The sequence below is a fragment of the Drosophila montana genome, unplaced genomic scaffold (genome assembly GCF_035044405.1).
Source record: "Drosophila montana isolate Dmon_TW-CO22-7 unplaced genomic scaffold, ASM3504440v1 contig_3013_1, whole genome shotgun sequence".
Lineage (NCBI taxonomy): Eukaryota > Metazoa > Arthropoda > Insecta > Diptera > Drosophilidae > Drosophila > Drosophila montana.
Genome location: NW_026997889.1, coordinates 202,973 through 223,431, shown reverse-complemented (window position 1 = coordinate 223,431; position 20,459 = coordinate 202,973). Strand labels below are relative to the sequence as shown.

The 20,459-nt window shown below is 40.0% G+C and overlaps 3 protein-coding genes across 5 annotated transcripts; all 3 read left to right on the top strand.

Annotated features, from left to right (window-relative positions):
* The first annotated feature begins 31 nt into the window (after positions 1–31).
* Positions 32–3,326, top strand: LOC135430430 (V-type proton ATPase catalytic subunit A). 2 transcript variants are annotated; one of them, XM_064685097.1, is made up of 5 exons: positions 32–176; positions 526–645; positions 716–1,413; positions 1,472–2,449; positions 2,522–3,326. In XM_064685097.1, exons 2-5 carry the CDS (start codon positions 570–572, stop codon positions 2,612–2,614), a joined length of 1,845 nt encoding a protein of 614 aa, XP_064541167.1. In that variant the 5' UTR covers positions 32–176; positions 526–569; the 3' UTR covers positions 2,615–3,326. The 2 variants fall into 2 exon arrangements, with proteins under 2 accessions (XP_064541167.1, XP_064541168.1); XM_064685098.1 differs by having other exon boundaries at positions 147–176; positions 548–645.
* Positions 3,327–3,510: 184 nt separating this feature from the next.
* Yip1d1 (Yip1 domain-containing 1) lies at positions 3,511–12,766 on the top strand. Its single transcript, XM_064685099.1, has 6 exons — positions 3,511–3,687; positions 3,757–3,971; positions 4,036–4,070; positions 6,365–6,475; positions 6,568–6,752; positions 12,281–12,766. The coding sequence occupies exons 1-6, from the start codon at positions 3,596–3,598 to the stop codon at positions 12,441–12,443; spliced, it is 801 nt and encodes a 266-aa protein (XP_064541169.1). The 5' UTR covers positions 3,511–3,595; the 3' UTR covers positions 12,444–12,766.
* Positions 12,767–17,734: 4,968 nt separating this feature from the next.
* On the top strand, positions 17,735–19,858 carry LOC135430471 (uncharacterized). Of its 2 annotated transcripts, none has more exons than XM_064685146.1 (2): positions 17,735–17,893; positions 17,960–19,858. In XM_064685146.1, the coding sequence occupies exon 2, from the start codon at positions 17,987–17,989 to the stop codon at positions 19,445–19,447; it is 1,461 nt and encodes a 486-aa protein (XP_064541216.1). In that variant the 5' UTR covers positions 17,735–17,893; positions 17,960–17,986; the 3' UTR covers positions 19,448–19,858. The 2 variants fall into 2 exon arrangements, with proteins under 2 accessions (XP_064541216.1, XP_064541215.1); XM_064685145.1 differs by having other exon boundaries at positions 17,742–17,893; positions 17,984–19,858.
* The last annotated feature ends 601 nt before the right edge of the window (positions 19,859–20,459 follow it).

The following is a 20,459-nucleotide window of genomic DNA, read 5'->3' as shown; positions in this document are numbered from 1 at the left end:
TATTGTCAGTTTTATAGCAATATCTTTATGTGATGTGAATCGCTATCGAATTTCGATTGTAAGCAATATATAGAATCGATATGAATTTTCTTGTATTGGAAAATTTGAGGCGCTGCCAATCTAGATTAAAATAGAAACTCAGTCTGCTGAGAATTTTCATAAGAGCTAAAACAAATGTGAGTAAAAGCGATTTTCCAACTAGCAAAACTATTGGACTTGCATTGAAAAAAGAAGTATTAAAAAGTCTAGTGCCTAGAAATATGCAAAGCTCGTTGATATATTGTTTTTGCTGTTCAATTTAAAAACTGTTCATGTAAACTGTGGGTGGCAACCGTGAAATTAATGTGGAAAAATCGATCGTTGGCTGCTGCGGGGGCTTGAAGCTTTCACTGGGGGCTGCTTGGCAGCTGCCCACAGCAGCGCCACCTAGTTTTTTTTCACATAATTTTCGCCACAAACAAGCGTGCGAAATGTGTTTTTGTTTATAACGAAAAAGTGTTTAACCTTTGTTTTGTTGATGTTTAGCAAACGATTTCGACCGTTGCAGTTGAACCGAACTCACCTCAAAGATGTCTAGCCTGAGGAAAATCAAAGACGAGGAGCGCGAATCCGAATATGGTCGCGTGTACGCTGTCTCTGGTCCGGGTAAGACGTCACCTTTGTCCTTCACCTGCTGACCTTATCTAACTGTCACTTTGCTCACCTTGTCCCCTAGTCGTCACGGCTGAGTGCATGTCCGGCTCTGCTATGTACGAACTGGTGCGTGTGGGCTACTATGAGCTGGTGGGCGAGATCATTCGTCTGGAGGGCGACATGGCCACCATTCAGGTGTACGAAGAAACCTCCGGCGTCACAGTCGGAGATCCTGTGTTGCGCACGGGCAAACCCCTGTCCGTTGAACTGGGTCCCGGTATAATGGGCAGCATTTTTGACGGCATCCAGCGCCCGCTGAGGGACATTGGCATCATGACCAACTCCATATATATACCCAAGGGTGTTAACACGCCCGCCCTTTCACGCTCCGTAATGTGGGAGTTCAATCCCTTGCACGTGCGCGTTGGTTCCCATATCACAGGCGGAGATATTTACGGCATAGTGCATGAGAACACATTGGTCAAGCAGCGCATGCTTGTGGCGCCGCGTGCCAAGGGCACAGTTCGGTATATTGCGCCCGCGGGCAACTACAATCTGGAAGACGTTGTGCTGGAGACGGAGTTCGATGGCGATATTACAAAACATACAATGCTGCAGGTGTGGCCCGTGCGTCAGCCGCGTCCTTGCACAGAAAAGCTGCCGGCAAATCATCCACTCTTTACGGGACAGCGTGTGCTCGATTCCCTGTTTCCCTGTGTTCAGGGCGGCACCACGGCCATTCCCGGTGCTTTCGGTTGTGGCAAGACTGTCATCTCACAGGCAAGTGTGTTATTATTTCCAGCTCCAGCAACTTGGCTCAGTTTGGTGCTCTTTGCAGGCATTGTCCAAGTACTCCAACTCGGATGTCATCGTCTACGTAGGCTGCGGCGAGCGTGGCAATGAGATGTCTGAAGTCTTGCGTGATTTCCCTGAACTGACTTGTGAAGTCGACGGCGTCACGGAGTCCATAATGAAACGTACTGCTTTGGTGGCCAACACTTCCAACATGCCCGTGGCTGCGCGCGAGGCTTCCATCTATACTGGCATCACGTTGTCGGAATATTTCCGCGATATGGGCTATAACGTGGCCATGATGGCAGATTCCACATCGCGTTGGGCGGAGGCTTTGCGTGAAATTTCTGGTCGTCTAGCTGAGATGCCTGCCGACTCTGGTTATCCGGCGTATTTGGGAGCACGTTTGGCCACGTTCTACGAGCGCGCTGGACGCGTCAAATGCTTGGGCAATCCCGAGCGCGAGGGATCCGTGTCCATTGTGGGCGCTGTCTCGCCACCTGGTGGCGACTTCTCCGATCCCGTTACCTCGGCCACTCTGGGCATCGTGCAGGTGTTCTGGGGTCTTGACAAAAAGCTGGCGCAGCGTAAACATTTCCCTTCCATCAACTGGCTTATCTCCTATTCCAAGTATATGCGCGCCCTGGACGAGTACTACGACAAGAACTTCCCCGAATTTGTGCCGCTGCGTACCAAGGTTAAGGAAATCTTGCAGGAAGAGGAGGATCTCTCCGAAATCGTGCAGCTTGTGGGCAAGGCGTCGCTGGCCGAGACCGATAAGGTTACCCTGGAGGTGGCCAAGCTGCTGAAGGACGACTTCTTGCAACAGAACTCCTACTCCTCATACGATCGAGTGTGTCCATTCTATAAGACGGTGGGCATGCTGAGGAATATATTAGCTTTCTATGAGACGGCGCGTCATGCGGTTGAGTCCACCGCCCAGTCGGACAATAAGATTACATGGAACACCATCAGGGAATCAATGGGCGGCATTATGTATCAGTTATCTTCGATGAAATTTAAAGTGAGTAATCAATGAGAAGGCCGAGAAAAATTGTAAAATATTGTATTTCTTTCTTTTTTTTTTTCTTCACAGGATCCCTTAAAAGATGGCGAGCAAAAGATTAAGGCGGACTACGATCAGCTGTACGAGGATCTACAGCAGGCTTTCCGAAATTTGGAGGACTAAGCGCCCTAACTTGAACTTGAACATAAACAAGGCAAACAAATACCAAAAAAGAGAAATACCAAAAAAAATTTTACCAAACGAAATAAGTAACCAATGTTAGGTTATTATTCGAATTCCCCCATCAAGCTAGTCATATATACATAATGCGTAATAAGATATTTGAAATCAATTTAATTTTTAAGTTAAACAGTTTAGAACGGTTGCGTCAGGTAGGGCTAGAGAGCGTTTCACTTGATGAACACTAAAGAAACAATGAACAATGTACACGACGAAGATGACAAAGAGTTAGGAAAGACGAACAATAATTAGCCGATAGCGCAGAATAAAAAAAAAGAACGGATGTTGTCCACTTAGAACCAGCCATATAAATAACACATACATATATATTTAAATTATCTATGTTGATATATGTATACCTACATAATTATAATTCACAGCTATTTATTGTTAGTAAAAAAACAAAAAACAAATTCGTAAAGTTATCTAACTGTGTTCTCTACGTAACTGTAACTACAAACTACTAACAATTTACTTAATGTTTTTTGCCATTGCGTGTTGCAAGAAGTTTAATACAATACGAAATTATAATACTATATCTATATTATAGACCTTTACAAACGCAATAATTACGTAGCCCCAATTGAGGAATAACTTGTGTGCGTGTTACAAATGGAGCTATGCAAATAAAAATGTATTATGAATGTTACTATTATCCGAAATATTTCTATTTCCATGTTGAAACTATTTTTTTTTAAATTATTGACAGCAATTTTTTAGTTCATATTTAAAGTTAGCGCCACATTCGCGCGTGCGCTTTACAACACTGCGCCTTAACAGACATTTTACAGCATTGCCGCTCATTTAACAGAAAACTTTACATGTTGGCGTTGCCGGTGAATGGTAATCAGCCGTTCCCAGTGACGTGTTGCACTGAATTTCTAAATTAAATACACTTTAAATATTGTTTAAAACGTTTATAACATGTCGCAATTCGGGCCCAACGATTTTTATACCTCCGGGCCTTCAGCAGATGCCAGCTACAATTTCGATGTGCCTGAGTTTGGCCAGGAACTGTGAGTCGTTGTATTTGACACGCGCCCGCACAATTTGTTTAACAATTATTTGCGCTTCCTTCTCCAAAGCAATTTCCAGAGTTTCGACAACACACAGCCTTCGGTGCCGCCGAACTACGATGCCGTCTACAGCAATGCACCAAACCCGGGTCTTGGCGGCTTTTACGATCCAACCGCCTACTCAGATAGCAGCTTTGCGCAGGACAAATCTTTCAAACAGGGTGGCGCGGCCGGCGGTGCCGCCACCGGCAACGAGTTCGAGGATGAGCCACCGCTGTTGGAGGGTAAGAATAGCTTGCAGATGCACAAGTAATCCAAGGCTCATAAGTTTTATGCGTTTCCTTTTAGAACTGGGCATCAACCCAAATCATATATTCCAAAAGGTAGGAACCGCTTTTTATATATTCAAATTTCATTTTAGCTTTTTCTATTGGTTTGAGTGTTTTGTGGCTGCACTTGAATCATTTTGAAAGTAGACTACTTCAAATCTCGGCAAATTGCATATTTTATGCGCGTCCCTTTGGTGAAATGCCTCACTTTGTTGTTGTTGTTGCATGCGCAATTACTTCACCTACTGCATTATTCTTCTTTTGCTTTTACGCATTTCGCTTTTGTTTTCAGTTTTCTAATTTGTGCAGTTGAAATTGTGTGCAGGAGAGAGAGACTGAGTCAATGAATGGTGAAGGGGGATGGGGGGTGCTCGTGTGAAAGAGCGGAAAGAGTGTCCACTTTAGGCCGAGCTTTTCTACCGCTGCCAACTTCGCGCTGGTCTGCGCTCAGTTTTAATTGAAATTTAAATGTTTTTGCATTTCGCTTTTGTATTTATTTATTGCACGCTGCTTTTGCCCGATGCCGTTTTTTTCTTTTTTTTTTCAGCGCTCAACTCGTTTGCATTGTTGTTGCTGGGTTGCACTTGTTGTTTTGTCGTTAATGAAGACATATTTTTTCATTGCTCTGCTGCTGTTTTGTTTTGTTGTGTGTTTTTTTTTTTTAAATAAATAAAACTTTTGTGTTTTTAATTAAACTTTTTCTTTCGTTTTGCTCTATGTAACTTTTCTACACTTTTTTGCCTTTTGTGAGATTTTGCGTTTTTTTTTTCATTTTATTTTGTTCGTTTTTGTTGTGGAATTTATTACGTTTGTGTTAATTGAAAAATGAAAATGTTAATGAGTCTTTTGCCATCATAAAAATTAAGCGAAATACTAATTAAATTGTACAGAATACACAACTATGCAGCAGCAACGGCCAGAAGTGGAAAAATACACGCACAATAACAGATTAAGAGAGAAAAAAAAAAGATCGTTTTAAAATGGGTCTAACTGTATTTATAATGGCTTAATGCTCAACACGGATTAAGATTTAAACTCAAACATACATATACATATGTATGTAGGTGCAATTGGGTAAGAGGAGTTAAATTAATTGGTCACACAATTTGACTTTCTTAAGCTTAAAATTTAAAAAGCAGAGAAAAGCATTTGTTGATAACATTTTGTTAAATTCATTTTGATTTTTTTGTTGATGCTAAACCCCAATTGAACCCGAAGCGTTCAAAAAGGTACATTTTAAATATAAACCATGCAATAGGCCTATTTAAAAAAATATATTAATAATATTTTATAACAAAAATTAGTTTTTTCTAAATTAAACCCCTTTTAAACACGAAGGGAAACTTCGGGAAATTCTAACTTAGATTGGAAACTCTAACTAATTTTTGTTGTGTATTGCACCTATTGCACCTATAACAAGAGATTATTTTCATGAGGCTTTTGTATAGCATACAAATGTTTAAATAAAAAGACAACGTTTTCACGGAGCTGAAAGTTAGGGTATCTTTTTATTCAGAGCTTTTGATTAGGAAACTGTTCTCGAAACGCCTCTAAAACGCCTGATTTAGAACTCTATATCGATTTTAAATTACACTCGCATTGAAGACCATTAAAGAATAAAAGAAAATAATAAAAAAATGTACATTTTTATTATCCTCTGTAAAAAAGGGTTAAAATTTTATTTAAAAAGATTTCAAATTTAAATTATTATCAAAAAAATAATTTAAAATATTTTAATGGAAAAAGAACCGAAGATTACAACATTAATAAAAATCGAATCAAAATATAGAATATAAAAAAAAAACATTGAATGAATTGCAACTCTAAAGTATCGCATTTAATGACAAAATAATATCAAAATCTTTACCGGGGCATGAAAAGGTGCCTATTGATAAACGTATTTCAAGGATTAAAGTCAACTGAGCTGAGCCCAGGGCACATGTGTTTGCCAGTAAATGGCGATTGTTTTGTTTGGCAGTCGGTTGTTTCATTTATTTCTGGCCTCGCGGTCTAAATTCTCGTGCGTCAAACATGTTGACAGGCTCGTTCTCTGCTCCGCTGACTGGTCAGCAATATCATTTATCATCAATTTCCATTTTTCAAATTTCACTGCGAGTACACACAAACTCACACACACCCACACAGCAACTGCTGGAAAAGCGAAACTGCGTTTTATGGCCGTTGTGTGTGCGAACAAATGAATTGTGTCGTGTCCTGCCGCAGGTTGTGAATGATGATGGCGGTCGGGCTGTCCCCGGTCGCAGTTGAAATCCTTCACTAGTTGTAATTTTAATAACATTTCCCTTGAATTACACTCTAACAACTGCTCGCACACTCTTTTGTTTTAGACGCTGGCCGTGCTGAATCCCTTGCGCGGCACTGACCAACAAATACTCCAGGACACGGACATGGCCGGACCATTGGTATTCTGTCTCACACTTGGCGGCATTCTCCTGCTGGTGGGTACATCCCGAAACGTCTCTCATTTCAAAATGCCTATGTATTGATTGCTTTATGTTCTCTTTTTTCTCTTTTTCATATATTTTTACAGAGCGGCAAGGTTACCTTCTCGTACATCTATGGCATTGGCGTCATGGGCTGCATATTTTTCTACTGTCTGCTCTCATTGATGGTCACACGCTCGCAAGTGACCTTTGGCGCCGTCGCCTCAGTGCTGGGCTATTGTCTGCTGCCCATGGTCGTGCTGTCGGGCATCAACATTTTAATCACCATTCAGTAAGTAATTGTTGACACAACTGGCTGGCTTTTCTACACCCACCCATCCAATCATCAGCTACATCGACAGCTCCTCTGTCTCCGCCTCCGCCTCCGCCTCTTTCTGTTCCTCCTCCTCCGCCGTTTGCTCCCTTCCGATTTGTATTTATGTTTTTAATTGAAAAGTTGCCAATGCATTGTGTGCCGGGCCGTAATTACAAACTTTGGCTAAGTCAGTCCAGCTGCGACTGCAGCACGTTCAACTACTTAGTTTTGTTTGATGATTGGAACTTGAATATCTCTAGTTTAATTGTTTACAAACTGAACCCATGAGTTCATCATTGAATTCAATATTCGTAATTAGACTCGGGGGTTTTAAGATGCTTGCCACCTGCTAGACAGTCGCCATACTTAAAAATACCCAAGTTTTTCAGACAATTCAAAGAGGGTAAAAACACAACAGTCCTCCTATATATGGTTTTAATGGTCCTTACTATATTTTTTGCATATCTTCGGATAGATTGATATATATATATATGTTTTGTTATACTGAACTTAATTGGTTAAATAATTGCCCACAACTTAAAAGCAAATCGATATTATTTCGTTCAAAGTTTCTGTTTAAAGAAGAATATTGCTCGATTTTGTTTTCATTAATTTTATTATATGGGGTTTCCGAAGAGTTCCCTCTTAGAAAATGTCGTCTACAATCTAATTAATTCAATTAAAAACTTATAAAATGATATTGATTTTATATTATTTAAAATTTGTTGAAATCGCAACCAAGCTAAAAATAAATCTAATCTAGTATATATTATGATATATCCCTATAGTTATGGAAAGTTTTATCGACCTCATATTACTTTATTGTTTGTAAAGTTTAAGTTTTAAATTCTTTTATACCCTTGTAGAGGGTATTAAACCTTTGTCATGTAATGGGTAGCGCATAGAAGGAGACATTACCGACTCCATAAAGTATATATATTCTAGATCAGCATTAACAGCCGAGTTGATATAGCCATGTTCGTCTGTCTGTTTCTATGCGAATGAGTCTCTCAGTTTTAAAGCAATCGTCTTGAAACGTTTCATAGGTCCGTGTTTCTGTTGCCGGCCGGATCGGACCACTACTTCATATAGCTGCCATAGGAAAGATCGGTTGAAAAGTAGGTTCTTATATGGCAAAAAATATTCTGTTTTCCAAGGTTTTTTGCAGCAAACACAGCATTTACGAGCTGCCCTTTTCTCACATATCTGCAAAAGGAAAATGTTCACAAGGGTATTAAATCTTTGGCGTGCCGAAGATATCTTTACTTTCTTGGTTTTTTTTTAAGAGCAAACCCTTTACAATCAGGAATAATTAGTTGAAAATGTCTTAGAAAATGTCCAGCTTCTATATTATATAAATTAACCGTGGGAGACTTAGAACAATTTTCATTTCAAGAATAGATAAACATTCCACAGTTTTTTTTTTTTGTATTTTGACAAAAACTAAAACTTGGCTAAAAAGTAAATGATTGTATAGGAATAACAAATTGGTTTGGTTTTGGTCTGTAAGATTCTTCAACTTGTGTTAATTATGTGTGTGTTTGTGTGTGTGTGTGTGTGTGTGTACAAACGTATGTAGAACACAGGTTTTTAATTTTGTTCCATTCTGAGGGCGCTGCACAAAAAACTGGCAACTTAATTTGCGCTTTTAGTGCACTTTGGGACCAAAAAAAAAGAAAGAAAAAGTATTCAGCCAAGCGCCCAGCTATGCGCCGTTTAATTTTCGCGCCACTTCGCAAGTGGAGAAGGCCACAGAAAAAGGAGAGCAAAGAGATGAAGTGGGTGTGTGCCTGTGTGTGTGTGTGTGTGTGTGGGTGTGTGTGTGAGAAAGACACAGTAAGTGGGTGATGTGCCGTGTCCGGATATCCAGAGTCGGGCACGTATTTTCCTTTTCAAATATGTGTTCAGCACTTGGTGTATGTGTAGTCGCTAGTTTGCCTTTTTATACCCTGTACCCATTGAAAATAGCTAAAGGAAGGTATTATGATTATGTGTAAATGCAGTCAAAGGCGTCCCTGATCCCATTCTTGGTCAGAATCAATATCTGGCCAGCTCCATCTGGCTGTATGAACACCTAGATCTCAGATGATGTAAGAGCTAAGGGCATTAAAATTAGAAAATAGGTTCTCTTACGCAGATGTAATTTAAATAATCGAAAGGTCTTCCTGCTTTACCATGAACTCCCATCATGTTAGGGTTTTTGACCTACCCAGAAGTTCAAGACACTCCAACTTAATTATTCAGGTTCTCGTTAAGTATACTTTAGGAGTTCTAGTGTTGGCCTTGGTATATGCACATGCTTGACTGCAATATTTAAGCTCTAAATTTTCTTTAAGCTCTAAATTTCCTTAAGATCGGACTCTAAACACCGAAGTTACTAAATAAATTATATATTCCGTGGGGAGAGAACTTAGGGTAAAATCAATCAAAAAAGTTGAAAGTATTCTAGCGTCAACCTTGAACTGAAGAAGGCGTATCTCCTAGTCGTGCATGCCCGTCTAGTGCGCTTTTGCTCGCATTTTTTGTGTGTGGAGAGCATCACGCAAATGTTGCGTGCACTGTGCCCAAAACCCGTATGCAGCGTCGCGCCCCCCTCTGCACCCCCATCCAACCCGTCCAGAGCCCAATCGAGCCTTTGGCCAGAACTCTGGCACGTCATAATTTGAACTGGCGCTAGCACGAAAAGCAACTATTGCCCGAACTTACTCGACACCAGCAGCGTTTTGTCTAGCCCTCCACGCCCACCACCCAACAGCCCCCCCTGCCCATCTTATTCACCGCCATTTTTTTTTTGCATTGCTGTAGCTGCCCAATTGCCATTTGGTTGGCCGTTTGCTTGCATTTTTTATTTGTTGGTTTTAAACGCCTGCACTTTGTGCGTGTTTGCTGTATGTGTGTGTGTGTGTGTGTGTGTGTGTGTGTGTGTGTGTGTGTGTGTGTTTGTGTGCGGGTGTATGTGAGGGTGGGTGTGTGCCTGCGTCTGTTGATGTTCATATACTCGGACTCGTAACTGGACACCCCGCGTGCTCGTACCAAATAGCCCAGCCCCAACCATCCTCTCGCCCAGCAAGTTTACAGTAAATATTTTTGCGATTTTTTTAGACAGACTTTTTAATTGAGTTTGTTTGGTGATGCAAAAGTGCACAAAAATTACACAGACAGCAGTTGGCATTGTGTGTAGAGAGCTTGGCTTGGTTTGGATTGGGGGGTAGGTGCCTTTCTCCGTTGGGGCAGGGGGAAGGGGGGGGGGCAGCTTACAGCATTGGTTTGATTGGTTTTAGTCGCAAGGCTCTACGTACTAGGTCCGTTTAGGCTAAGCCAAAAATCACTTGGCACAATCAACAACAACGAGAATTGTGGGCGATGCTTGGGGAACTAGGCAGAGAAACAACACAGAATAGCAATAGCTTTCTTTTGTCGGGTGTGATCAACTAGCTGATACCCTGTTTTGTAAATTTGATAGTTCTGCCTGTTGTAAGCTCCACAGTCAACAACAACGAGAATTGTGGGCGATGCTTGGGAAACTGGTCAGAGAAACAACAAAAAATAGCAACAAATATCGCTAGTCGGGTATGCTCGACTGACGGATACCCTGTGCTGTATTAACACTATGCACTAAATTAGATGGCTCTAGCAGTTGTAAGCTCCACAATCAAAAATAACTTGAACTGGGCAAATAAACACTACAGCATATCACCAGATATTTCTAGTCGGGTGTGCTCGACTAGTAGATACCCTGTGCGCAATATATACTAAATTTGATGGTTCAAGCTCTTGTAAGCTCCACAATCAACAACAACGAGACGATGTTTGAGGACCTAGCGAGAGAGCACCACAGAAAGCAAGGGTGTGCTCGACACGCAGATACCCTGTGCTGTGTCAATGCCTTGTACTAAATTGGATAGTTCCAGCTCTTCTTAGCTTCAAGATATGCCCAAAAAAATCCAATCTCAATATAGATATTTATCGATTTCGTGGAGTAAAGATAATTTAAAATAAATTAAATTCGCGCGTGCATCAGACGGAGCTTATATCCAACATTGCAGTCTATTAATAACTGACCAAGAATATTTATATACTCTATGGGCCCGAAGACATCCATACATTTAAACAAAACCATATTAAAAACCAGTTTTAGCCATTTTCACTGGGTACAGGGTATGAAAAAGGGAAATTTAAACAGTGCCCTGTATATGGGTTAGGGGTTAGGTTATGAATAGGTTTTTTAGATGAAAGCGAATTGCGACAGTTTTGGGACCAGGTGACCTCAGGCGCTGAGGCGACCGCAACAAAAATAAAAAAAAAATAGAAGAGAAAGGCAATCCATTAAATGGAACAGAGCGACCTTTGCATTGGGTCATACATATTGTGAATTGCTGTGATTGTTGTTACGAGCCTTTGAAAGCATTGCAATTATTTATAGACTGTGTATATTGTACAGTTTGTTGGTCAGATTATGTTAAAAACGTTCTCTTTGAAAGCTCTCTGAAAGCTAAATCGATTTTAATTTGGTTGAGATGTCAAATAGTTAAGCAATGGAACAGAATTTACTACATCAGTTAGATCTCAGATATTATGCCAATTTAATTATAATATTTTTAATTAGTAGTAACTATGTAAAAAGTCGTCCCGACAACGATACTCTTGCTGTCGGGAGAGTAGTGCATGGCTCTCATACTTGGCGTCCTGCAAGACACTCTGCTTGACTTGTCAGCAACGTTGTCTGTGGATGGTTTCTTCTAAACGTGTGTCGCTTGGCTAGTTTTTATTTAACAAAGCAAATTCTAGTTTTTTATAGAGTTAACTTGACCAAAATTTGGAATTTATTAGATCCGCTATGATTCTCATATATTTACAAAATCTTATCAACATCAGACCACTATATCATATATAGGAAAGATCGGTAGTAGGAATTTGGTTCTTATATGGCAAAATATTCTATTTTACAAGATATATTCATCAAATTCAGCATTTAAGAACTTCACAATTTATCACATACCTGCAAATAGGAAATGTCTACAAGGGTATTACATCTTCGGCGTGTCGGCGATATGCTTACTTTCCCGTTTCTATGATCATTGTAGATAATCTGCTAGTATCGAACTTAGTCTCTATGTAGAGTAGTTACGTATTCTAGGCTATCCTTTAAGCTCTTGCGAGAGGATTTCAATTTTCATTCTCTTTTTCTTTCACTTGAAGCTTTGTAGAGTTGGGCTGTGTTTGTACATCCTTTGCACAGCGCCTGCTGTCTTTGTTTGCCGTGCTCATTCATTCACAAAATACACAGACACACACATACACGCACGCACACACACACTCGCATAGACTTTGAAATTTTTTATGGCAAACACTCAGTCCATCGTATACTCTTTCCCGCTTGCCTCATGCATATGCATTGTTTATTGATTTTACCGCCAATGTTTCTCTTTGCTTTTCTCTCAATTTTTTACCCCTTACCCCCGCCCAACACCTAGTCTCTTTCTAAATCTCTTTGCGCTTTGCAGGGGCACACTCGGCCTAATTGTGAGCGGCATCTCCATACTCTGGTGTGCCATATCGGCCTCGAAACTATTCGCCACGGCATTCTCCATGGACCATCAACAGCTGCTGATTGCCTATCCGTGTGCGGTGCTCTATGGAGGATTTGCGTTGATTACCATTTACTAGGCCGCCCCGAGGCATACCCACGTTTGCTATAACCGTGTGTCTACGGCTGTGTGTATCTGTGACTCGGCTGCGTCTGTGTCTGTGTGTGTGTGTGTTGCAATATTGCGGCATGGTTTTAATTGTCCTGTCCACAGCCACACTCACTTACACACACATGCACACAATACATACGTACACATGGCTATAGACATGATAATATTTTAAGAAAATAAGCGCCGATTGCAGATTTGTTTTTCATGTGCTTTTCATCTCCCTTCATTCACTTTTTTTTATCCACGGCCTCGTAATAAATTTGATTGAGAAAAAATGTTAACAAATTGTAATTGGTTCCTTTTTTTTTTGTTATTACTGGGTATATCGGTGGAGAATCTTTCATTAAGATTAAAGTTTTCATTTGCTGACATCCTTGAAAAGCACATTCGGACTGAATGAAGTTTTAATAGTGCTCGGCAAAAAATAATGATGAAACAACATTTAATGTGGACTCATTTAAAGGGTATCCATCAGTAAGTTGTGGGTTCCACTTGATTGGTAAATGTTATATTCACTTGCGAAGCCTTTGAAAAATATTTTATTTATTTTTAATTACACAACACAAATGAATACGTTAAATAAAGTTTATTATAAGGATACTGAGTGGTTTTGTTATTGTCAAAAAATCTTGGTCAGAGTATATCAGATGTTAAAAGTATGACAATTATTTCAATTACTTGAATATTAATATTGAATATTATAATAATACTTAATGAATAATTAAATAGGTATAATATATATATAGCTATATTAATAATTTAATTTAAAAATTATATAAGATTATTAAAATATTTTACACAATCATATATTTACCTATTTGGTATGCTGAGTCGGAAAGGTTCAGATCGGATGACTATATAACGTTTTTGTTTGTTAAATTATAGAATACAAGCGTGTATACCCCGGCCTTGCCAGTGGTACGTATAAAATAAATAAGCAAAGAGATAAACCTCGTGGAAATCGGGTGAGTTTTGACCGAGTTATATATAGGATATTTAACGGTACCATTTTCACTTGAATTTTGACCAAAAATAATGTTGCCAGATTTAGATGCCAAATTGATCTAGAGGCCAAACCATGGACAAAAAGCCAAACCTTATGAAAATCGGGTGAGTTTTGACCGAGTTATGGGCGTGGGAAATTCTGACGTATGTCCATATAAGAAGGATATTCGAGGGTACCATTTTCACTTGAATTTAGACCAAAAATAATGTTGCCAGATTTAGATGCCAGATTGATCTAGAGACCAAACCGTTATCAAAAAGCCAAACCCTTTGAAAATCGGTTGAGCTTTGACCGAGTTATGGGGGTGGGAAATTTTGACCTATGTCTATATAGGATATTTGAGGGTACCATTTTCACTTAAATTTTGACCAAAAATATTGTTGCCAGATTTAAATGCCAGATTGATCTAGAGGCCAAACCATGGTCAAAAAGCCAAACACTTTGAAAATCGGTTGAGTTTTGACCGAGTTATGGGGGTGGGAAATTTTGACCTATGTCTATATAGGATATTTGAGGGTACTATTTTCACATGAATTTCGACCAAAAATAATGCTTCTAGATTTTGATGCCAAATTAATCCAGAGGCCAAACCATGCACAAAAAGGCAAACCTTAAGCAAATCGGTTGAGTTTTGACCAGGTTACGAGGGTGGGAAATTTTGACCAATGTCTATATAGGATATTTGAGGACACCATTTCACATGAATTTTGACCAAAAATAATGTTGCCAGATTTTGATACCAAATTGATTTAGAGGCCAAACCATGGACAAATAGCCAAACCTTATGAAAATCGGGTGAGTTTTGACCGAGTTATGGGGGTGGGAAATTTTATCTATAAACGTATCAACAGCCGAGTTGATATAGCCATGTCCGTCTGTCTCTCTAGTTTGTTTTTATACGAACTAGTTTCGATTTGACATATTAATAAATGCTTTTTTTTTTATATCTACATGTGTTATTAGTTATGCCAAGAATCAGATTTCAATATCGGCTATAACAGGACAGGTAGGGTAAATTTAGAAGCCACGCCTTGTCAAATGGATATTTTTTGAGAGCCAGCCAAGTAGAGTAGAAGCTTAGTTCATATTGTCGTTCATATTCTTCAAGCTGGAGCATTATTGAGTTTTCCGATTATGGACAGATGTGAATGCGCTTGAATAATGTAAAGTGTTAATTGAATTTGTTAATGGTCGAAGTGAACAAGAAGCAAGTAAAAGCAGTTGTCGTGGAAAGTGCTCGGCTACTTTATACCCTGCAATCAGGGTTAAAGTAAATGGAATATAGAGAAACATAAGAGCCTAGACATATATCGACATACATATATGAACCCAGATTTTCAAAGCTTGGTGCGTTAAGTTTTTAATAATTAAATTTTTATTATGTTTTTTACATGATTTGTTTAACTTTTCATAAACGAAATTCTAAGGATATTGAATCGATTGCGCAGTGTCAGAAATCAAAATTAAATTTTGCAATATTTAAACAATATAACGAAATATCCAACGAAATTAAAAAATTGTTCAGGTTCGGATTAATGTTCAATTCTTTTTTAACTTATACGATTTACGTTTCGATTTATGTTAAGAAAAATGTTAAGCGGGACTTTAACCGGCTCACTTCTAAGCCACTTAAGAGCCTTTATTTGTATTTATGCCCCAATATACCCCACCTAGGCAGCGTATAGTTGCAGGGTATATAAAAAAAGGGTCCGGCTTTTGCTACGCGCCCGTTTGCCTGTTTACCATATGCAAATAAATCGGTCCTGTTCGCTATCCCTGATTCCTCGGCGTGTCCTCAACGCTGTTGTTGTTGTTGTTATTCTCGCTGTTGTTGTTGTTGTTGTTTTCGTCACATTTTCATATTACATAATTAGCGGCATTTGGGTTGCCTTCGCTTTTCTCTGCCGACTGTTCGCTCCTTATGCCTGTCGCCTTGGTCGTCTGCATGAATAAATTGCAAAATGCGTAGCATACTTTGTGCTTTGCGCTTTTTGATTTCCGTTCGCACCGACCGACCGACCGACCGCCCGGCGACCGCCCCGCCTATGCAAATTGTTGTAATTACTACAATTCGGTTGAGCATTTTTATGGTCGCTTGGCAAAAAAATGAAAATGTGGGGAAAAAAATATATGCGGAAATATTTGTGCGCTAATTGCGTGGCGCGCTCGCATTTTGAAAGCGGAGCCGCGTCGAGCTGGGCTGGTTTGGGCTGGACGGGGGGCGGGCGTGAAGGACATGACCAGAATGGGAGTGTGCTTAAGCGGCGCTCATCAAAGGCGCAGCTCTCGCCATTAGCGCCATTAATAAACACTCGTTAGCATCCGCTGCAGCAGCAGCAACAGCAGCAGCAGCGGGAGCAGCAGCACCCAAAACTCACCTCTCGAATGTGTTGCTGATAATTAGAATTAGCGCACAATTAGCACAGGCAGCGGAAAATAGAGAGCGGGGGCGGAGAGGTATACGGATCTGTATGAGTTGGCGATTTGCTCTGCTTTAAGCTTATTAGCTGCGCTCAATTTTGAATTAATAAGCAGCTTGGACTTGGCGCAAATCCTTGGCTAAAAAATGAACGCCACAATAACGCGCGCAGCGAGCGTTCATTTTTTAAGCGTTAAGCCAACAATAGCAACACCTGCGGACAAAAGCAGCTTAACAAATGCGCAGCCAGCGCAGAGGCGGAACGAAGAGAGTGGGAGAAAGGGAGAGAGAGCAGCAGCAACATCAGCACAAAGCGTAGCATCAGCGGATTGGGCGTGGCCACAACAAGAGTTATTACATTTTAGCTACTGCCGCAGCAGTTAGCTTCTCTCTCGCTGCCTGTTGGCTGCATTTTAATAAATATGCAATATAAGTAAAAAGTATAAGCAGAAATATAAGTAAAAGGAAAAAAGGAAACGCACGCCAATTCAAGCACAGACAGCGACAAAGCAACGTGTAGAAATAATAGGTGAGCAGTGCCAGGGTGCGAGGAGGTAAGGCCTTGCCAGCTGCGTTTAAGTTGCAGCCAATGCCAAAAGTGAAGGCGTTAATTACGCTGCCTCAGCGCAGCGCGCGCTTGGCAAGCGAGCGCAATAGAAAACGTGATGGCAACGCCATTATGGATAAATGACATGCGAGCGGGGCTAGCAGCGGGCGGCGGGGGCTGCTCGCAGCGCTTTCATCTTGGCAGGCAACCCAAAGGCGCAGCGTGCAGTTGCCACATTTTTAATTAGCGCGCTTAAAAGCGCATTGAGTAGGCGAAAAGAGAAAGCCATAAAGGCTGTCAGGATATTGTGTGTACGCACGTGTGTGTGCGGGTTAGTGTGGTGTATAAAGGTGTGTTTTTAACTATAAAATAACCACAACAGCTTCTGGAGTTTGAAAGACCCATTATGCGTTAAGCCGTAGTATATTGAAAAGCAACATAAGAGTCTTTAAGATAGTGCATAAAGCGAAATAAGAGAAAAAGTGTATAAATAACTGTTTGTTGGGCGTTCGACTCAAACGCCTGAACATTTTAGCAAATTACTGCAACAAATGGATATGGACAAGTTTTGATGGTAGAATAATGCATATCTTAAATGTGAGTATTACAACTTTTTGGACACGCCCACATTCTATACACATATGTATGTACATAGATTTCCGCATTACGCATAAAAAAACAAAAGAAAATTCTCGAATATTCTATGCTTCTTAAGCAACAGTCAAGGGCAAGCATGCCTTGGCAGCTACTGGGAACATACTACTGCGAGCAGTCTTCTGGGAACAGACTACTGCGATCAGACATCTGGGGACAGATTACTGGAAACAGATTATTAATCTGTTAGTTGCATCGAGCTGCACCTTTTTTTTTTAGTTTTTCCTTTATATTCTATGCTCGAACGATTGCCTTTACATAAATTCTGTCTACTATCGTTTAATTGCGCACCTCTATATTTTATCATTTATTAAGAAATTGGAACGATTAGTTCGATTTTTATTGTACAAACCAATCGTTAACCTAGTTAATTTGAGTTTCATTCTCGTTTGTTCTGTTTTTGTTTTTTTTTCATAATCATTTGTTTTGCAATTTCTAGTCCCGTTAGCTGTTGGTTGTTATTGTTGCCGTCTTGGGTCCCATGTTGATTCTATTTGGTACGAACGAAGCTGGATCGAACAAATTGATCGATTGCCAAAAACGATGATCGATAATTTAACTGTTGACTTAGTTCTGACTTGGTTCGTTCATTCAGTTCCAGTTCACTTGAAGTAGGCAGTGTAAACAAACTTTTTTAGAACATTTTTAATAAGAATTATCATACGTGACCCGATTTGGTTTGTTAAATGGAAAGTTAAACAAAAAAAGAAAATTTAATAAATGCGAAAATTAAAAAAACAATTAAAAATAAAGAAAGAAAACAAAGAAAATAGAAAAGTCTCAAGTTCGAAGGTTAGTTGTAAAAAAATTATCAGATAACACGGATCTACCAAGTATACAAAATAATAAATAAAAAAGGAATAAAGTCAAAGAACTCAATAGACCATGGAACCTTTGGGCAAAGACAATTTCGAGACGTGGAAAATACAAATGCAAGCGGTGTTAATAAAAAATTATTTGTGGAATTATGTGAATGGAATGCATGTAAGGACGGAAGCCAATGCTCTACAATGGGAATCTGAGGACGCAAGGGCCAAATCAGAAATAATACTGGCCATGTCAAGTTCGGAGTTGAAACATGTAAAGAACTGCGAAACTTCAAATGATATGTGGAAAGAGTTGCATAGTATTTACCAGTCTACATGGCCTGCTCGTAAAGCTGTTCTTCTGAAATCCTTAATTCTATTGAAAATGGAGTCCGGTGGCGATATGAGGCAACACGTGGATAAGTTTTTTGATATTGCAGACAAATTAAATGCAGTCGAACAGGTGGTAAAAGATGATTTGTTGTCGACCTTTCTGTTATATAGCATACCTGAAGAATACGAGCCATTCCGTATTGCAATCGAATTGCAAGACAATTTGGCAACGCCGGACGATCTCAGGATGAAATTATTAAATGAATATGAGGTCCGCTACAGATACAAACGTGAAACTATCGAGAAACTCCAGGAAAAGAGTTCCGATTGTTTGAAATTGGGAACCGAGACAGATGAATGTAGTTTAAAAATGCAGAATAATTTCGATGATATTGCCGACGATCAGCAGCTGAAGATGAGTAGTGACGAGGCTTCACGACCCGTACTCGGGCTCAAGCGCAGACGGGACACACATCCCGAGGATGGGCCCAGCTCCGAACCGCGCATGCCGCTGGACTTGGATGAATTGCAACGCAAATACAAAAATCTACTGCGTGAGCATGAAAATTTGCTACGGGCTCGCGATAGTAAGACCCACATGGTTTGCGGCATCAAGGCTAAGATAGAGAGCGTAATTAATAAATTACATGACGATTATGTCGCAATGGTGCTAGAGCTAATACAACAGCAGGAAAAACAGGACGAGCAGGACGAACAAGTCGAACAGGACGAGCAAGACGTTGAGATATTAAAGGATCAAATCAACTCCCTGGAACAGAATCTGCGCGCCCAGCAGGAAGAGCTGGAAAAGACGCTGGAGATTGCAGATGAGGATGACGACAAGCAGGAGCAATCCCGAAAGTTATTGATTATTCTAATAGGCTCCCTAGAGAAGAATCTGAGCGCTAAGCGCGTTGAACTGAAGGAGAAGCAACAATTGATTAAAATGAGTATAGGAGAGCCTTTGGAAAAAGGCCATGCCAAAAAAGCGCGGGTCTCCATTGCACCAAATCACAATAGTAGCCAGCGTAATTTCTTGTTAGCCAGGATGAAGGATCTCAAGAACTGTACAATGCAAGCGCTGGCATATATTTTCGAACCAATGTTATTATCGAGGCGACGAGAAATGTTGCTATTCGATGACGAAATGAGGTATGCGAATTCTCCATTTGGTAAAATGACAGGGCCCATTGGCTATATTGTTTAAATCTTGTCCGTATCGTGCGGATGCCATGCAAGTATTGCATTTATTTCTTTTTTCTTTGAAGTATCGATATGGTTCCCGTTTCGATAGCGATACCGGAACGGGAACGATATCGATACTTCGGACATATTGTACTGGGTTGCTTGTTTTCTTATCGCTTTACAATACGGTTACAATGAATACATTCAAATTCACATTCCATTGGTTGTCGATCTTACAATATCAACAAACTATGTTCGTCGAAAGGAAATTGCTGCAAATATATGAATCACCCACACATATTATAAGATAATTTGCCGTTTACTATTTACCTAATCTTTGTCAAAATATAATGTAATTAATAAAAATAACACATTAAATAAAAAACAAGTAAGAGGTTCTAGTCGGGAGCTCCCGACTAGGGGATACCCTGAACCCTCTTCTTCCGATAGTCGATAGTAAAAATAGGTAAAATGAAAAATACTATATATGTATATATATATATATACTATTATTGAAGCTACATGTCAAGTTTGGTAACTCTAGCTCATAATCTTTGCCGAAATTGCTCAAAAAACAGGATTTCGATATCGATTTTTATCGATTACATGGAAACGGGGCAAGTTATCGAATATCGGAAACAAACTCGATCTGCGCGGGGACTAGGAGGACCTACAGCTAATTTCAAGTTTCTAGCTCTTATAAGTTCTGAGATCCTTGCTTTCATACATACGGACGGACGGACAGACGGACAGACAGACGGGCATGGCTAGATCGTCTCGGCTATTGATGCTGATCAAGAATATATATACTTTATGGGGTCGGAGATGCTTCCTTCTGCCTGTTACATACATTTGCACAAATACAATATACCCTGTTATCCCATTTTTAATGAGTTAAACAATAATAATAATACGGATGCGCCCAGCTCCGAACCGCGCATGCAGCAGGAATTGGATGAATTGCGACGCAAATACAAAAATCATGAAGCCTTGACACCTGCTCACGATGTTAAGACTTACTTTATTAACAGCCC

Bases quoted from the DNA above. Each gene is read 5' to 3' on its own strand.
- LOC135430430 (XM_064685097.1), top strand. From the start codon at position 570: ATGTCTAGCCTGAGGAAAATCAAAGACGAGGAGCGCGAATCCGAATAT. The intron at 646-715 runs GTAAGACGTCAC...CTTGTCCCCTAG, and splicing joins GTACGCTGTCTCTGGTCCGG to TCGTCACGGCTGAGTGCATG. The intron at 2,450-2,521 runs GTGAGTAATCAA...TTTTCTTCACAG, and splicing joins TATCTTCGATGAAATTTAAA to GATCCCTTAAAAGATGGCGA.
- Yip1d1 (XM_064685099.1), top strand. From the start codon at position 3,596: ATGTCGCAATTCGGGCCCAACGATTTTTATACCTCCGGGCCTTCAGCA. The intron at 4,071-6,364 runs GTAGGAACCGCT...CTTTTGTTTTAG, and splicing joins CAAATCATATATTCCAAAAG to ACGCTGGCCGTGCTGAATCC. The intron at 6,476-6,567 runs GTGGGTACATCC...ATATTTTTACAG, and splicing joins TTGGCGGCATTCTCCTGCTG to AGCGGCAAGGTTACCTTCTC.
- LOC135430471 (XM_064685145.1), top strand. From the start codon at position 17,822: ATGCGAAAATTAAAAAAACAATTAAAAATAAAGAAAGAAAACAAAGAA. The intron at 17,894-17,983 runs GTTAGTTGTAAA...AGAACTCAATAG, and splicing joins GAAAAGTCTCAAGTTCGAAG to ACCATGGAACCTTTGGGCAA.